At 37.9% G+C, this 19,598-nt stretch overlaps 1 protein-coding gene across 6 annotated transcripts in view; it reads right to left on the bottom strand.

Moving 5' to 3' along the window:
* The window catches only part of LOC101854223 (acyl-CoA (8-3)-desaturase), a 68,468-nt gene that overhangs the window by 6,460 nt on the left and 42,410 nt on the right, over window positions 1–19,598 (bottom strand). For 5 of the 6 annotated variants that reach the window (XM_005090516.3, XM_005090519.3, XM_005090521.3 and 2 more), the window contains exons 5-11: window positions 12,263–12,364; window positions 6,893–6,952; window positions 4,659–4,785; window positions 3,560–3,636; window positions 3,295–3,392; window positions 2,172–2,348; window positions 711–836 (exon numbers count right to left, since the gene is read on the bottom strand). In XM_005090516.3, the coding sequence (XP_005090573.1) occupies window positions 711–836; window positions 2,172–2,348; window positions 3,295–3,392; window positions 3,560–3,636; window positions 4,659–4,785; window positions 6,893–6,952; window positions 12,263–12,364 (767 nt within the window). The remainder of the gene's footprint in view (window positions 1–710; window positions 837–2,171; window positions 2,349–3,294; window positions 3,393–3,559; window positions 3,637–4,658; window positions 4,786–6,892; window positions 6,953–12,262; window positions 12,365–19,598) is intronic. The other variant, XM_005090520.3, reaches the window with a different exon arrangement.

Here is a 19,598-nt window from a genome sequence, read left to right on the forward strand (position 1 = left end):
TTATGGCAGAGCTTGAGACACGTGATTGCTGTTGTCGATTCTTAATTGATCATGGGTGTGCACAAAAACAGGCCCATTTAATCCGAAGCAAGTCAGGAGAGTTGCAATTAACAAAAAGCAGAAGCTGTCGCAGACTTTCAATCATTATCCCCCTCCCCCCCTTCCACCACATTATCCCCCACGAACACCTACACACAAATACACACAAGAGAAAAGGGGGCAGTATAGAGGTAGGAACCTGACAGACATAAGAGTCATTGTTAACCCCACAGCAGAGCTTTTAATTATGACAAAATTTATTTTCCTTTTTTTAACATACTTAATTTTATTTAGCACAAATTATCTTCAAGTAAAATAACATAAAACACACAATAGTACAACCTCAGTTCCACATTCCCGAAAAATCTTTAATAGAACATAAAAACCAAAACCTGCAGGGAAGCCAACCCAGACGGAGGATGAGAGTCAACATTCCAAAGAGCACACAATCAGCCCAATGAAACCATCTAAAACTTCTCCAAATCAGGATTGACAAGCCTTAGGGCACCCTTAAATTAACACAGAAAGGACAACCTCAGTGCCACCTTTTCAACTGCTTGATCACAAGTTTTAAACTGTAAAATTGTGCAACATGTTTTTATCAGAACACCATTGAAAGCAAAGTCTACAACAAAGAAAGCGGCACTGTGCCAGATTCCCCGCGCACCCACCTGACAATATCGGCAAAGGCTGTGCTCAGCGGCTTCACCACGTAGGAGACATTGTGTTTCTCACACAGAGACTTCACCAGAGGAGCAATCTTGTACAGGTTGTGTCGGGGCATGGTGGGGAACAGACTGTAGATGGCAAGAGCATGAACAAGGAGATTGATTATTACATCTTCATAAAAGTTTTTTTTTTTAAAGGGGGGAGGGATATCATTAAATAAGGAGGCTAATGCTATAGAACATACTGATTAAACAATACCCAATTTAAAGATTGAAATAATCAAATAAACTTTAATATAAACAACTAAATTATAGCTCTAATTAGAGATAAGTCCTTGACTGGAATAGTCAAAATGTGTTCTCAGTCCCTCTTCATAAAATTATGGCAAACCATCTCATAGAAAACTCTAAAATTCACTGTTGAAGTGGGCCTAAACAGGTTCCAGGAAACTAATGTTCCTTTCTTAATACAATCAATATTCTTAACAAAACAAGCAGAGACATATATGTGAGGCAGCGTGGTTGAATCAGGCTCTCGTCAAAATAATCAAAGTGAAGAAACTTGTTTTTTTTCTGCAGGTTTTTGCATTTTTATCAAATTTTTGTTTTTTGGCTCTCCACCCATTAAAGAACTCATTTCTGCGTGGGTTTTTCTGAAAAACGTTGATTAAAGGCACAAAAAATGTAAATTTTCAGTTACCACGGACTCTTAGCTAAGGAAATAACTAATCTTTGGCGGCCATTTTCTCACTAATTTTACCTCTGAAAACAGGTGACCCCCACCACATTCATTCGCCAATATCTCGACTTGTATTCAAGATAAATGGATTTTTTTTCATCCAAGTAAAAATAAGTGAACAAGCTTGAAGATGATACCAATAACTCTACATGCCTCAAAATTGACGAGAGCCTGATTCCACCACGCTGCCTCTCATATATATTCAAGAACAACAATGACTACAAAGGAACATTGCGGCGGAGTGAGGGAGTGTCCTATGAAAACCAGGACACTCGGAAGCTTTCTCCCACAGGCACAGGAAGGGGTGAAACTCGCTAATAACTTCCCCAAAACAACTTATGTCCAGAAACAGATCTAGTGAGAAATATCTCAGCCCACTGACTTACAAAAAAAGGCAAGTTATCATCTAAAACACAATTACATTAATCAGATGACATCCTCTTCACAGACTTGGGCTGGAGACCAATAACTTGAAACTGATTTATTGTAAGGTACACTAATCAGATGACATACTTTTTATATACATGAAAGCTCAGAGCAAAGAGATGCACATCGACACAATCACTGAAAGCAGGCAAAGAAGACAGAAAAGGAGAGGTAACAAAACAAAGTCAGATCTACCTGTGACATCTTCCAATCGTCAAACTTTATAAATACGAGCAAAGGACTTCAAGAAAAAAAAAAGCCAACAAAACAAGAGGAGCATGTAGCCTGAGGTGACTCACTGATGCTCAATCTGGAAGTTGAGGTGGCCGGTGAACCAGTCGTTGAAGACGCTCTTGCTCACGTTGCAGGTGGCCTGCAGTTGCAGCTGGAGCCAGGGCAGGCCCTCGTCGTGGTTGATCTCCATGGGAATGTGGTTGGACTGGGCCACCCAGGTGAACCAATGGCTCTCCAGACATCTGTGTACACAAGGGGCAGGAAGGAAGAAACAGAGTGTTACACACACTGGGCAGGGAAGGTTTATCCGGCTCCTCTTTTTATTCTTTGATAAAACATATTTTTAATGATATAGAGTGGAGTCCACTTAAAACTGAAATCTGCGGGGCCACCAGACTTTCTTCGATTTAGCCAGGTTTTTGGTTTTGGTGAAAAAAAAGAAAGAAGAGAGTAAGTGAAATTTTATTTCGGTTAGCCGCTGTTTTAGACTTAACTGTGTTCAGTTTAAGCAGACTCCACAGTTATTCTTTACTTAAACAAATGTACAAAAAAGTTTTGAAAACGCTAAAACCAAAAAACATCTAACAGTCTGCCAACTCCAGCCCTATTGAGGTTGACTCCCAGTTTTAAAAAGTATATGAATATAGACAATGTCATTATAATATAACAGAAACACAAGGGGGGCAGTGGGAAGTGGTCATTCGCACAGTAATTGTCTTGGACAAGTGGTCACTACAACAGATTCGACTGGACTTTTTTCTATAGCTCTGCGGTCATTTTTAAGAGTACAGCACATGCAGTTTTTTAAAGTTTACGGGAGAGTCAAAAAACTTAATGTTTCCCAGAAAACAAACCCTTTGCAAACATCTCAAATCAATATTTTTAGGAATACAATTTTGATAATACCTTCCTTTAAAGCAAATGTTGTTTCCTTGGTAACAACATTCAGTCTATGGGCACTCATGTAAAACTAAAAACTGCATACCGTAATTTTTAAAATGATTGCTGAGCTAGGGTTGTTGAGTTGTAGTTTACAATAAGTCAACATGATAACCACCAGTCTTTGTGGGGCGCAGTAGGAAAATAGAACTGAAAAGTAATACGAGGAGCACAGGACACCTCCGTGTACATCAAAAGTCCCAAACTATTATTGCACAGGTCTAAAAATCACACAGAGTATATACAGACCTGAAGCTGAAGTAGTAGATGAGGGAACCACCGACGCCCAAGAGAGGAACAAACAGGTAGAAAAACTTGATAAAGAAGATGATAACCATCAGTAGATCCTGGTGGGAAAAAAATATAAAAAAGGATCAAATGTTTATTTTTGAATAACAAAATACAGTTTACGAGTCATTTTTATCCTGAGCAGCAGGCATAGGGAACATAAATGTCATACAAAAATAAATGATGATTAGTTTCAGTTTATAAACAAATTTAACAGCCTTCTTACCAAATATGCCTTCCTGCTGTAAATGAACTTAAACAGCATAATCTGGAAATACACCGGGAACAGCAGAGGTGGTCCCACTGAAACGAAAATACAAAGTAAAAATCATTGCCTTATCATGCTTCGAATGTATTATTTTTATTTTTTATTTTTAACATAAGTTAGAAAAGTCCTTACAGGGAATCAGACTTACTCTGCTCACCTCTCTAGCTTCAACAGCACAAAGTCAGCTTCAACTACCAAGGCATCCCGGAAATAGCGGGTCACAAGAGTGTGACAAACACACAAAAGAAATAGAGGGAAAATGACAATAACAAGGATTAGGAAAGAAAAAGCAGCAGTTCCCTGTTGCAGGTCAGGCACAGTTATGAGCATGACATTGATGAATCAGCTCATTTACAATTACAATTCTACTGTGCATAAGAACTCGAGATGTTAATGTCCCCCCCCCTTTGGGAATGGCCTAAAGACACTTCAGTCAGTAACACTGCCATACAGTATTTGCAACACAATAAGGTTATATAAGTGCCGAAGATTAGGGGTGTTACAAGAGAGCAATAAACACCAAAAAAAAGTAGGGCAGATAGATGTTTGACAGGAAAGAAGGAAATGTAGTATTTTAAGGAGGCGAAGCAAACTACGAACAATTGACCATGAGATCAAAAAAAAGAAAATGGCGATGGATTGGACACACACACACACACACTAGAAGCAGATCTCCGGCTCTTCTTGGTGGCCTATACCCAATAACAGGGTGAAAGAATGCTGATCATCATGTTTCACATTACAGTGACAGACCAGCCACAGAAAGCCATTTGAACTAGCAGCAGTACTTCGTGCCTCTCAAAGAATACTGCTCACCAAAAAATTTAGAAAACCTTTAGTATAAATTAACAACTGAAATAAACAAAATGGATTCTTTATTAAACAATTCTTATACGACCCTGCCTCCTACAATCAGTTTACTCTGTCAGTAGGAAGGAATCATATTCAGTACATATTAAATCATCAGAGATACTGTCCTAAAAACAGTCAACTTGCCATTGCTATTGAAAAACGTTGATACTTTTTCAGTCTAATGCAAAATCATACTTATACTCACACAAGAAGAAATAGTAGTTCTGCCAGTTGTAGGGCATGCTCTTCTTCCTGTTCTTGGCAACCTCCACGGGCATATGCTCACCCACCACAAACAGAGCATCAAGACGCACATCAGGGTCCTTGTCCATCTGAAAAAGTTTTGTGGTTTTTTTTAAGTAAGAGTTTTACAGCACTTGCAACACAATAAGGCTGAAAATTAAAGGTGTTACAAGAAAGTAACAAACACAACAAAAAAAAAGGAGGAGAGATGAGGACGATAGATGTTTGATAGGAAAGAAGGAGCAAACTACACCACAGCACTTGCCAACCACCCACTCAGAAAGTGTGTCACAAAACAAAGCGTTTAGTTTTAGTTAAGAGTTTTACCGCACATGCAACACAGTTAGGTCATTTGATTGTTTGTTTGTTTGAGTAAAGGGAAGTTATCAAGACAATATAATGGTCATTTACCGTTGGGAAAAAGTAAGATAAATAAACAGACAGGGGAAAAGTAAAGAAGTGGGGGATGTACAAATGGTACCTCCCACCACCCGCGGTTTGGAAGATAAGAGGTGTTACAAGAGAGTAACAAACACAAAAACAAAGGGGGAGGAAAGATAAGGATGATAGATGTCTGAAAGGAAAGAAGGAGCAAACCACATCAGAGCACCCGCAAACCACCCACAAACAAAGTGCATGAGGTTAATTCAAAGACAAGTGACAAGCAGTATAATACAGCCAAACCTGTCAAGACGACCACCCATTGTCAAAGAGCAGTGGGCATCTAAGAGACTGGTCGTCTTGGATACTGTTTTAGTTTAGTTTTAGTAAGAGTTTTACGGCACTTGCAACACAATAAGGTCACATAAGTGCCGAAGATTAGAGGTGTTACAAGAGAGTAACAAAAACAAAAAAGAAGGAGGAGAGAAAAAGACGATAGATGTTTGATAGGAAAGAAGAAACAGCCTACACCAGAGCACCCGCCAACCACTCACTTGGATACTGTCATTATAACATAAAATTACACACATGGTGGTGTGGGAGGTGGTTGTTAGTGCCGACGATGATTGTCTTGGCAGGTGGTTGTAACAGTAGGTTCAACTGTATATAACTTATAACAAACTCATGAATTTACCAGACTCTGACATTTACACATTTAATTCTATTTCAACAAATTCACTCATTTTGGTAGTTACAGTACGCAATAGACATCAACCATATGTGTTATAAATAGAAGGAAATGGAATAAAGCCAGGGTGTTTTATAATCTATGTGTGAATTTTATGTAATGGCAAATCAGCATGATAACACTTTATTAATTCATATCAGGCAGAACGACACTCCACATCGCTTCCTTTACGCCCATCCGCCAGAACGACACACGGTGCGTCCTTTTCATCTCCCTTAATTTAATATACACATTTCCATTCAGTCCTCCACATGCACGTTTATAATACTGGTCAACTTAAAAATAGACACGATACTTTTTTCCTTGGGAGAATTCGCAACTAGAAGGCACACCGTATTTCTCAAATTGTAACACATTGAATCACCGACAATTTCAGATCAAGAGTCCAGGTCGTTTTCCCACTAAGAACTGTTACTGAAATTCCTCTACAATACCCCTGCTTTTTCCATGCTTCCTTAATGTTGCCATTCATTAACTTTTTTGAATGACAAACGAGATAGGTTTAAATCTGTAATTGTGATACAAAAATATACGCAAATTCTGAATGGCAGCACAGATTTCATTCTGGCTGTTCGGGAAAATCAGACTGATAAAAAGTTAAGGAACAGATTTGAACAACAGAAACACTGACGGCTATAAGAAAAGTACATTGGAGCAATGACAGTCATTTAGTGCAAAGAAAAAGCAAAATATTGATAGGTAACAATGAAAGTAGAGAGAGAAAAGAAGTAAAAAAGGGAAAGAAAATTGTAAAACATGTAACTTCTAAAACACAGACACTCCAAAATAACAAAACAATAAACACCCATGGCAACAGGTACGGCAGAGCTGGTGTTTTTAAGTTTTGGTAAAGAGTTTTACAGCACTTGCAACACAACAAGGTCAGAGAAGCGCTGAAGATTAAAGGTGTTAAAAGAGAGTAACAAACACACAAAAGAAGGAAGAGACAAGTTAGGACAATAGATGTTTGATAGGAAAGATGAAGCAAACCAAACCAGAACATCCGCTAACCACCCACTAAGTCAAGTTCACAGAGCTGGAGTGTCCAGCTCATTACAACTACTGACCACATTTGGCTTGGCGTGATGCTGGTAGTGCATGTGGTTCCACCAAGCTGGAGAGGCACCCTGGAAGGAAACAAAAGGACAGCCATCATACACAGGCCACAAGAAAGAAGTGCAAACCATACATTTTTCACAGCTGACTCTGTCATATAATTTTAAAAAGTTTGCAACATTTTGCTTAACATTCTCAGATAAAATGATAGCAAATTATTTCCATTTCAGAACTTATTGCATTGATTAAAGACAATTTGGTTTTAAAAATGAAAAAAAAAGAGTCAAATGACTTAAAAAATCCAGCCAAAAAATAAATCTATAGAGTTGACAAGCATTTCATACAGGCATAAAAGATTTATCTTTTCAAAAATTATGATGTAAATCAAACTATGTGTAGTACTTTTGAACACAATTTAAATAATATCCAATTAAATTAAGGATGACAATGATGATGATGAGGTCCTAAATGATGACAATGAATATAGTGTCAATGTGAGTCATGTAATAGTGTGCAGGGGGGAACAAGTAGCAGTATAGTAAGGACCACAACAATAGGGATAGATAAAGGATGACCTTTCGATGTATACAGTCACTTGTCTCCCCAATAAATAAAACGAGGCACAGGCTTATTTCATGAATATGTGCTGTAAGTGTACAAAAGTTACACATATTAAAGTAGGCATTATAGACATAGGGGTCATGTAGCAAGGTACTAGCTCAGACTGGGAGAATATCAGGGACAGAAAGTGCAAACAGTTCATACCACTGCCTTTCCCTTTACTGTAAAAGCAACCCTGAATGTATACAAAAATGCATACGAACATGGAAGTCAGTGGCCTGTACCTATTTCTTTTACTAAAAATGGCTTTAAAATGGTCACAACTCATTGACAAACTCTTGTCTAGCACTTCCAGGTAAGTCCTGCCTCGTGTTTCATTTTGATACTACAGAGAAATACTGGTAGACACTGGCATATCATATGACGGACAAAATACCATCCATGACTACCCCCAAAATAAAAGAAGAGAAAATGGGTTTTTAAATAGAAAGGAGCTTATAGTAACCAATATTTATAGATAATGAACACACAAGATCAAGATGTGGGATTGACATTTAAGTAGAGAGAAAGATTATCAAAGATACAATGTATGGTTGAAATCAACAACTTGAAGTGGAATGAAGGATGAGACTTAAATAGTAAGTGACTCACACAGACAATATTGAGATAACCACAACAAAAAAATCCCTGAGATCGATGTTTATATCTTTCTTATCTTTAAGATGGACGATGAGCACTGAAGAGGGTGGATATACAGAGCTATAGATAGACCTCACGTTACCTCATAGACTGATGAGACCATAAGAAAGAGGTAGATGAACAGAGCCAGGTAAAGAAAATAGAGGTGGTAAAGAAAAAGGGTGTAGTGTCAGCAATTGTAGAAAGAAAGAATCTTGGGCAGCAGAGCAGAAAAACACCCAGAGGCTCACTACAAGACATGGACCTCTGATGTCAATAGTATTTGAGAGTGGGATGCAAATGAAAGTTGACCTTGCTTAATGACATCCGACTGAAAACGATATAACTTATTAAAATATTGACATCTGAAAGTGGCTGGGTGTATTTGTACATATGAATCACTCTGACCTTTTCTGACACGAAATTTTGTTTGGTTTTGAGAATGTTCTTGAAAAATTAGTACAAAACCACTGTTTTCATGGGAAAACTAGGGGTGAGGCACCTACCAGAATTGACTTTTAGTGAATCTCAATACTGAACAAAAGGTGTTGACAAAAATTATCAAGTTGAATTTCTAAAATGTGCAGAAGAAGAGAAAAATGAAACAAATTGCAGGAGGGGGTGTTGTCCCTGGTAGTTGAAACCATACCAATTCGGTTTCAAACGAACATAGGCAGCATGCAATAACTCCAAGAGTGGAAGTGGAGCTTCCTTTCCCACCGGACAGTAAATGAAAATTTGAAAATGTACTCACTAAACACTGTTTGGGAAATATTTCACCTTAGTGTAGGTGAGGCAAGTGCCAACACCTAAGGTACCACCAACTAAAATGTATTAAATCTTACGGAAGTAAAACAGAAAACTACATAACTACAGGCCAAAAAAGTCGCCACCATCACTCCTCTTACCCCTGAGAACAAAATTACTGTCACTCTAGTCAAACGTGATTCACTCAGTAACTTCATAGGAGAGTCAAAGGCTATTCTTCACTTCACGCAGAATCATGACTCTTCACAAATGATAACGTCATTAACAATTTGAAGTGGGTCCCTCTTTTGAGAAAGCTAAACATATGGTACGAGCACTCCTGAGATACTGGTTCCACTATCATCTACATCTATTTCAAAGCAGGATAAATTGTAGAAAAGCAGTTGAATAGCCAGCTGAAGTACAGTAAAAGAGGGAGAAAAATGCAATTTGTTTGAATTACTGCTTTTTACTCTACGACTTTTTGCATTACTGCGATTTGAAAAAGCATACATGCATGGGTTCAGTTAATGGGTAAATTCCAAGGAGAATCTTTGCAAGCGAAGTATAGGTGAAAGAAATTAAGCTAGTAGAGGTGAAGCAAAGTATTGTTAGTACAGATGATATATTAGGTAATTCTTTTTAGAATACAGAAACTAAATAAGCACACAAAATGAATAACCCTACGTAATACAACATGAAATGCATTCTGAACATTCGACTTGGGGAAAACCAACAAAATCAAAGACAGAATCAAGGGAAACTTTCATGCTGTGCACAAATTTTACAATACTTTGGAGATAACTTGGTTTTAAAACATGCTAGGAGGGACGGTATGACAATGGTACCATGGGCAAAGGGAGAAACCAACCACATGTAAGGAACCACCAGCCACTCCGTACACACAATTCAGCAGAATCCACCGAAACTCACACTAAATCAACAACAATCTGTCCAATATCGACAAACAAGAAAAAAAAGAAGCAGGCACATTTTCCACTGGGTGAGAGAAACTACACAATTCAATCATGTCTCACTCAGCATCAAGTCATACAAATGTCAGGGAACATCATCAGGGCTCAACATGTACATTTAAAATACAACTAGGACACATCTAGGACACATTCAGGACAAAACCAGGTCTTACTGAAAGAAACAAAAAGGACATGCCACCACCTCCCCCCTTTATGACTCTGCAAAGGGGCCAGAGACTATATCCAATTCCCCGGATACACACAAAGAAATGGAAAGTTTCTTTAGAACAAATTCCATGTAACATGAGCATGCATTACACCCACACCATACAACAAAAACTGGCTCTCAGGGTACAATCGGTGCTGCCTTCACTCAGTGGTCACCAGTTCCGGCATAACAAGAAACATATCCCAGTGAAATTCATAATATATCAGTCTGACCCTGTACAGAGTTAACATTAATCAACAACTCAAGAAGAGGTCTCTGTATCAAGACCTCTTCCCAAAACCCAACTAGTAACTGAAAAAGAAAGTTCAACTGATCAAAGGGAAGAGTGCAGTTACCCTTAACTTAAAGTGGAGTGCGAGTGTTGAAGCTGACGATAACTCTCATGTCACGATACCTCTGCCATCTTTTTACATCCTGGAACATCCATACCCCCTACTCCACCCATATTAATACCCACTTGCACTGGTAATATCAACTGAATAGGATACAACATTTATAAAATTACATTCGAGCTGGTAAAGAGTGATACCAAGAGGGACCTCTTTGTTGCTGCAAGAAGAGTCAAACTGAGATACTCATTTTTCTAGCAACAAAAACTTTTTCTGTTCATCACAATTTACATTCCTTTGAATCAACTACCATTTTTGTCACAATTCACAATATTCACACACTTAGGAAGGACACATACAAGGCGTCATACCAATAACGTCTTCAACAAAACCAATTTTAGGACCCACGCTGTTTTGACATAATCCCTACTTTTTACTTTGCATGACCCCCCCACCCCCCTCCGGTAATTAGTGAAAGTTTTATTTCTCAAGGTTTTCATGACCTGACCGTAGAAAGGCATAACGGTACATCCACACTAAATAAAGAACTTTGAGCTATAAAGTATATTAGGTGAAACTCAAGTTACTATACCAGATGTGATCATTAGGACCCACCAATGCAAATGAAAACTCAATCCATCCTCTCCCAGGCCTAGCTAGAGATGCAGTTATAAATTTGAACAATACAACTCAGTAAAAAGTACATGAGCGACTAAAATAATTTTTAAAAATGAAGCAAGCCATTCAACCCAACATAAGAAAGAAGAATTTGGAGGTAGTTAGAGAACCAAAGCAATTCGTAATTTATGCTGGCTATCTACCTCCATCTGTCTGACTGAAAGCATCCGCAAGTTTGCAAACCAATATTGCTGGAGCTACCATATACATCATACGTAAAGTTCACATAATGTTCTTCTTTCATCATTAATTCATCTGCGTCTTGTTAACAATTTCATTCACAAAACAGTGTCAATTAGGTGATCTCTTGGAGAAAATTAAGTAAATTTAAAACAAAATATCACTCAGAATTAAATAACAATGATACAAAAAGGTAGAAGTTTAATTCAACAAGAAATAAAATGCAGCAAACAAAACGTTAGAGCTTCAAGCGAGGTGGTTAAAAAATTGTAAATGATTAGCCTGGAAAAAAAAAACCAAAGCTCAAGATTACATATTCTAGCTGCAACTATGATTTTCTGTAAGGTACAATCAAATATGCAGTGGATGCTTTCTACAGGCAGGACAGGTTTGCAGCCATCATCCGGAAAAGTGGAATAAGAAGGGGGAATACTACAAGAGAGTGACTGTCATGCATCATTTTCAAGCAGAAAATAGAGAGATTGTGAGCCATGGTGGAGGAGGGTGTTCTCCAGTCAACAGTTTATAACATGTTGCTGCTCTGCTTAGCTCAATATACACTCAAATTGAATCAAGTCTCAGAGATCATAACTGTTGAAACATCCGCTAGGATTGAAAGATTAAAAAAATTTACTGCCTCAAACAGAAACATCATTTAAGCGCCTTCACGCATCAGACAAATTACTAAAAATTTAAGTATAACAAAGTGCAGACCTTGGTGATCTACTTTAACATTAACAGGTAAATTTTACATCGACTGTCACTTACTGAGTTTCAAGAAAAGCTAAAAAAAACCTGACAAATAATCAGTGAAAGAGAAACAAGCCTAGGTCATGGGGATAAGTAGGGAAATAAAGCTAGCTGTAAGCACAAATGAGCAAAGCCGAACAAAGATAAGGAATTGTTTAGGTGCTGATTGTAGCAGAGAAACCCTCCTCCACTCTCTTCAAAAATGTTTTGCCGGGGCTCACATGCTCCCTCACCAGGCATCCAACCTTTCATTACCTTGATGAATCCGAGAGAAAAATAGTGAAGGGCATGATTCCATTTGGATCGTTTGAATACGGACAAATGCCCGAAATCATGTTGTATGTAGCCCACTTGAGCCTGGTCAGGAAAGATATACAGAGCTACCTCAGATAAATCTTATACATTAAGTCTCAATCTGGCCACTGGGACATCGCAGAAAGCTGTCTTGTTGCTGGGGCAGGTCTGCTGAGACCTTGCTGTGCGATCTGTAACCTTGCACAGTATGTGTTTAAAGAAGGTCTCCATGGTCTTGGATCTTAGAGCACAGCAGCACAATTAAGGGTTCATGAGTGCGTTCTGGACATGTGTACCACAAAAAATAAAAGCAAAAAAAACAAAAAAAAACCAAATGCAAAGATTCGTCAAAAAAGGAGAGAAAAAAAATCAGCGCCACGTCAAGAGCCACACCACGTCGGGAGAAATGTTAAGCTTGGGTCGAGCTGAAACTTTTCACCAAAATAAGGGAGTGTTCATTGAAAACTCTCGTTGAAACAGACTTCAATTGTCCTTTCTTTATGTAAACATAAAATATTACAGAATGTCTCCAAGATAAAAACATTTCATCAAAACCTACTTTCCCTAACTTTTGTGGATCGCAGTAGTGAAGCTGCATTCAAATTGTACTTTGGGTTGGTTTGAACTGAACTGATGCACTTCTACAGTCTAAAAAGAGGCCAAATTAGAAAAAAGAAAGTTTTACCTCAATCAACAACAATTATGAACTTGACAATGAACAACATGTTCAACAATAGTCTCCATGATAAAAACCTTTCTTAAAAACCTACTTTCCCTAAGACTTTTGTGGATCGCAGTAGTGAAGCTGCATTCAAATTGTACTTATGGTCGTTTGAACTGAATTGATGCACTTCTACAATCTAAAAAGAGGCCAAATTAGAAAAAAAGAAAGCTGTACCTCAATCAACAACAATTATGAATTTGACAATGAACACTCCCAGGCGTTAAATATATATATATATATATATACAATCCTGAAACTGATAGGGAAAAATACGAAATTGAATAATTTGTGTAAATTGCATTAGTCAGAAGACTTCAGACACAGCAAAAAAGATTCTTCGCTGATATGAGGAAAAGGTCACAATTATGTTTGTAGAATCAAACTAGACCTAGTTTGAAAATTAGAAATGTTATAAAAATATAAAGAAAAAACAGTTTGTAGAGGCAATAATTTTTTCAGTCACAGTCAAAGAGGTCTTCAATAAAGATAAAAGACTGAACATCCCTGGTAAAAACACGCCCAAGTATGCATCATGACTGAATACACTGGCATCAAAATCTAGACAAAGAATCTGAAAAGGAAGAATGCTGCTGCTTTTATTCATTTCAAGTCAAAAGTATACCAACCACTTTTGTTAGCACTAGAGTTTCCAACATGACATCTGTCACTTTTTTGCCATGGTAACAGCAATAGTGTATCAATGTCAGCTGACCACATCAGGGTCCGCTGGCCCAGAAGCCGGATCCAGTGTAATTACGGGATGCGCTTTATCGATCGATATCTCCAGTGTCTTTCAGTAACAAGCTACGGGAAGTGGCAAGCCAACAGTTGACCCACTCGTTTTGTTTCGTTAAAAATTTGGTGAAATTATGTACGATACATCTTTAGCTGTAACAGACTAAGCCAGTCGCCCCCGCGATGTTATAGATGACTTTCATTACAAATTGGGCGCCAAAAAAAAATAAATCACATAACCCCAAGACATTGCAGTTTCAAAAAGAATAAAAACTATTCTGACAAATTGGCTGCAGTTTTCTTTTTTCTGTGAGACCATTTCTTTCTTTCTTTTATTGAATTAAAAAAATTATGATAGCTCTCATGGTCTTTTTGTGGTTAACAATTCAATTTATCCCAAAATGTCAGGCAGCAATGGTTGTTGGATGAAAAACAGCTCAGGCTCAAGTAAGTCAATAAAGCTGATTGATTTACCATCCCATTGAAAGTTCCGGACAAGGCATTTCCGCAGGACCAAACACCTTAAACCTGCACAATTACACCCAGCCAAGTAAACAACAATGGCAGCTATATTGGTAGAAAAACATAAGTGCGCCTGTCATAGAGCACAAGATATTGTAAAAGTTACATAGTATCTACACTGTTAGAAAAGACAGTCTCCTGCACCTAACAAAAAATACTAAAAGCTTCAACTTTTCAATGTTTAAAAAAACCTATTTGCCTGGCCTATACTACGCAGCAAGATATTCTCAGAAACATAACATTCAGCTCCATTAGTGACAATGTCTTTTTCGTATAATTAGTAGCAGACTTCCGAACAAGAGAGGTGGCGACGGGTCCTAAAACAAGCCCAGGTGGATGCACGCTTGCACATCAGACTAAACAAATTCAGAAGGGACAACACTACTGGGGGGCCCGTGTGAAGAAACAATGGCAACTGTATAGGGAGAAGGAACTCTACTGGGTTGGAATGGGGGGATGACTGGGTGTGTGCGAAAAAAAAAACGGTGGCGATTGTGAGAAGGACAACAGTCACAAAGAGGGGAGGCTCGGTGGATGAACATTTAACTTTGGCCTGGCAGGGCAATGAACACACATCACACAAGGAACAAACACACAACAGGTGTTTTGTACTGGGGAGTAAGGTAGGAAACAGACTATTGACAACCACATTCTGCAGTCAGATATGAACTGGAGTTGAGACTCTCTCTCTATCTCTCTTTCTCCCTCTCTCTATCTCTCTTTCTCTCTCTCTTTTTCTTCTCCCCTCCCCCCTTTCTTTCTCTCTCAAATCTTTTTGTACAAGTTACAAAGATAAAAATAAAAAGCAGCTCTCTTGAATATCAGCAGACTGAGAATGATCCTCACCAAAAGGTTGAAGGCGAAGGGAAATAAAATATGAATTACACCAATGGAAAAGGTACAACGTCAAAAAGAGTTCCATTAAAAAAGAGTTCCATTAAAAAAGAGTGACATTCCAATACTCAGATAGAAGTAAGTCCGGCCTTTCATGTCAATGTCAAAAGAATCTGACAGGAAACAAGAAAGATGAAAGTAGATCTTCATCAGAGACAGAAATAATAGTGAGAGTATACAACGTGTCTAAACACACTATTTATTGAAAGACTAGCCACATTGGGTTTTATGATTCAAGAGCCAAAATATATTGATTACTTGAAATGCATGTTCAGTTTCAGGGAAAAGAGCTTAATCTACCAGAAAATGGGACTCACTTGAAAACACCCTAATTTCTTTCTAGATCTAGATCTAGAGCAATGCTGCCCAAAAAAAATTAGGTTTTCTTTTAAATCTCTAAAATGAAATCTTTTTTTCAAGGAACTCTATTTATAACCTATTATGTCCTCAGTCAGGCAGAGCATTCTTACATCAATTTCAAAATGCTTTGTGTAAAAAGCCCATTTTTGAAAAAGCGCATTTTGAATGATACCAAAGGGAAATCCACCGGGACATCAATCTGTACCCAAGGACAACGCAGCTATTAGTGTTTAACAAGATGTCAGCTTGGCCATTAACCCTACCAATCCACTTTAAATTGCAAATGAAAAACATTTAGATAAGAATCAAGAATAAGGGACTGGATGGAAAGAGACTTGAGTGGCCTCCGCAAAGGAGCATAAGGTGAAGACATTAACGAGGGTTATGGATAAAAGGAATGACGTTGGCGTGTACAGAGAGCCTTTAGTAAAACTGGAGGGGGGGGGGGGAGATATTAACCCCAGGCTAAGAGTCAACATAGAGAGTCTTTCTCTATAATACTGAGTCACAAAAGGCCCTCTTACCCAACTACTGGTAATTTAGCACTGCCTAATCTACTGCACTAATCAGTTGGAAAATCACTATTAATAGCTTCAAAACAGTCACAGCCTACTAGCAAAGTTGTAGCCAAGCCTGGAAGGCAATGCTTAATGACTCCCATGGTGTTCATAACAAGTGGTCAAACAAATTAACTAGGTTGCTCATTATGCAAAGTGAAAGTATGCACACATCCATGCTTCATTGGGTTTTTTTCCTCATTAACCTCAAGCACTGTCATAAATTCAGTATATAAACATTATCCTATTTACCTCAAACCCATAAAGTACTTTTTAAGTCACAAACTGGTTAAAGCAAATTGCAGTTTATAATGAGCAATCCCATTAACCATCACACTATACCAGAAACAAATGAGAACAAAAATGACAAGGAGCAGAAGACTACATCAGAGCCCAAGCTAACCACCTGCAAAACAACATTGACCCTAAACCCGATGTAAAAACACTTTTTTTTTAACAACACACTTTAATTCATGGCTGAAAAGGGGCTTTCTGTTTTTGCTGACAATAAAATCGTTTAGCCACAGAAGCGGTAACAGTCAAAACAAATTTTAAAGAGAAGTAATCCCTCTTTGAGATGAGAATGAATCCAATCATACAGAGACAATATGTCAACTCCATCAGTTACATGGAAGAAATATTCAACAGAGGAGAAATATATATGCCAAGTTCATCATTATCTGGGCAGAAATATTCAAACACTGGAGAAATATAGATTCAAAAGACTGAAAATATCAAATTAAAAGCTCAACTTCAGAGAAGATAAAAGAAAACTCTGCAGTCAGGACTCTTGTTACCATAGTAAATAGTGAAGAAAAAAAAACATTCTGAAACTCTCCTTGTACAAATCTACAGTCAAAGTGGCTGAGCCAAGCCTACAAAGGAATCCCTCCATCCTCGCAGTCAAGCAGAAAGACCAACACTGTAGTTGAGAACAAGACAGACAACAAACCTTTCGTCAACCAGTCACCCTTCTCTATTTGCCAACTAAAATTTAAAAGTAACTACACCACAACACAATCTGTGCCGGACTGGTACAATCACAGGCAAAACTAGACTCATGTTGGCAGAAACAACGCTTCCTATCAGCAAAAACTGAAAGAAAAAAAAAAAACTCCCGAGACCTACTCGATGCACACAATTGTAAATCTGCACATCAATGACACTATATCAGACAGATTTAGTCCTGGAGGAGCACAACAACACTATGACAACCACGGAACACTGGAAAGTAAAGGAGAAACAAAGTTTTAGGACGAGAAAGGGGACACAGTGGGCAACCAGCAATCATTCTCATGCATAGAAAGCATAAGAGAAAGACCGGTATAACTTTGAGAACATGGAGCTGAGCAGGAAGTGCAACTGAACAGGAAACACTGAAGACGTATTCTATATAAAGCATGTTCTCTGAAGAAAACCTTAGCATTGTCAGAGCAAACCGTGTCATCTTCCGCAGTCAACAAATAAAAGGACTGTATCAATAACCAAGCAATATTTGTTACCTAGGCACACACACTATATACATCATACCACTTAATACAGCTAATTCTTGCTTTGCAAAAAAAAACAAAAAAACATGCCAATGGCCTATGGAAAAAAAAAAAACTTTCTACTTCTGCCACATAGAAATCTTTTAAGAAAACCTTTTCTAGTAAATATTCGCCACTTGTCTTCCAAAAATAGGTGTCATTTTTCTATAAGAAAACAACCAGTTAAGACTGTAAATCAGGGAAGCAAATGCTTCAAAGTGAAAAGGCAAAAAAACCCCAAAATTTTCACAAATTTATACAGAAACAAATGTGATAAAGAGAGCAATGAGATTAGTTTCTCTTGCCAAGGGCTTGTCTGAAAAAAAAATCCATCCAGTTAATTATCAAACAGCAAAAACTTGACACAGTGCCCCTCGTTTCCCAACCTACGACGACTGACCCAGTAAGAGTCAGCTATGGTCCCCCCATAACCTTCCCACAGAGCCAACACTCAACACTCAAATATGTGCCAAGGACTAGCCAAGAAATCCTCAGACTCATCATGGTGCTTTAGAAAGCCTACCTACTTTGCAAACAGATATCACCATCGCCATTAGCCCCACTGACCTTGGAAAAAGTACCACTACATAAAGCTGTTTATATAAAAACAAAGAAACCTGTAAGAGCCACAAATAAGTGTCCAGAATGAAAAAGAAACAAGAAACTACGACTAAGGGAACAATGAGAAGTCCAATGAAACCAACAAAAAAAAAAATTAAAAATGTTTGTACAACCAAAAATATTCTAAGAATTACAGAAATGACAAAATGTAAGCCTCGATATAGGGACAAGGCATATCATGCTGTTTATCTCCGCAGCCACACATTACCTACAATACTTCAATCCAAAGTGAGACAAAATAGCAACCAGAGTATGATAGTTTTGATACGATGCTTTTTCTACTCGCCATGCCGACATCCTAGCAACACACAAAGCAAAAAACAAAGCAAAAATCACACCCTAATACTTGGACAGAAACTTTGAAATACCATTTACACAGGCAGATTCCTTCATTTTATTAGAAACATTTAAACAGTTTGAAATAATATACCTATCAGCATATCCTTATTCCTTAAACCAGAAAAATTACACTCAGTATTTTTCAACACTTGTCAATGTTTGTAAAGCGAATTATCTTTTACATCTTTTCCCATAAGAAAAAGCTAAATAAAGCACACCAGTTTGACCTCATGAATCCTACAAAAGTCAGGGGTATTGTGGACAATTAACAACAACAAAAACTTTCAGTAAATTGACCCCCGTTGTTACCATAAAAAAAACAACTTTACTGTGTGAACTAAGGAACTGCCGTGAACAACATGATAGGATTGATACCACTGATAACTGTTCATAATTTCATTTCTCATTTGTCAGACCATAAAAAAATGTTAAACAGCTTAGGGAACCCTGACATCGCAATTATGGTGCATAATAAGGCTTTCACAGCAAGGTGCAGTTAATCAGTAATTCAGCGTGAACTTCCAGTTTGATTCAAGGACACAACTATCAAATACTTTATGTAGTCCAAGGGTTGTTTTTTTTCCATACCAGCTTTTTCTTTTTTAATGACAAGAAAGAGCAACAAAGAGATTACAGAAATAGTATATATAAAAGAATATATAAACTCCACACAAAGTAAAGCACATATGATAGTTACTGAGAGTGAAAATTGAGCACAACAGCAAGGCTAGGATATCGATGGCTGGGTGCAACACTCCAACAGAACACCAAACTGCAAAATGGCGTTTGCCAGAGTCTTTCATCCAGCCAACAACATGTAATCTATTTTAAAGCTCTCCCTCTAAACCCATATCTTAAGCCTGACAAAGATCTTCCTGAACAACAGTTCATGCTCTGTACTTTTAAAATGAGCAATAACTAGGAATTTTTTTCATATCTCTGGATGGACAGTTCAGGGGAAAGGGGACAGGCCAGGAAGGAGGGTGGAGTGACCGACTCTTTTGCATCTTTTGCTA

Source organism: Aplysia californica, unplaced genomic scaffold (assembly GCF_000002075.1).
Source record: "Aplysia californica isolate F4 #8 unplaced genomic scaffold, AplCal3.0 scaffold00018, whole genome shotgun sequence".
Classification (NCBI taxonomy): Eukaryota; Metazoa; Mollusca; class Gastropoda; order Aplysiida; family Aplysiidae; genus Aplysia; species Aplysia californica.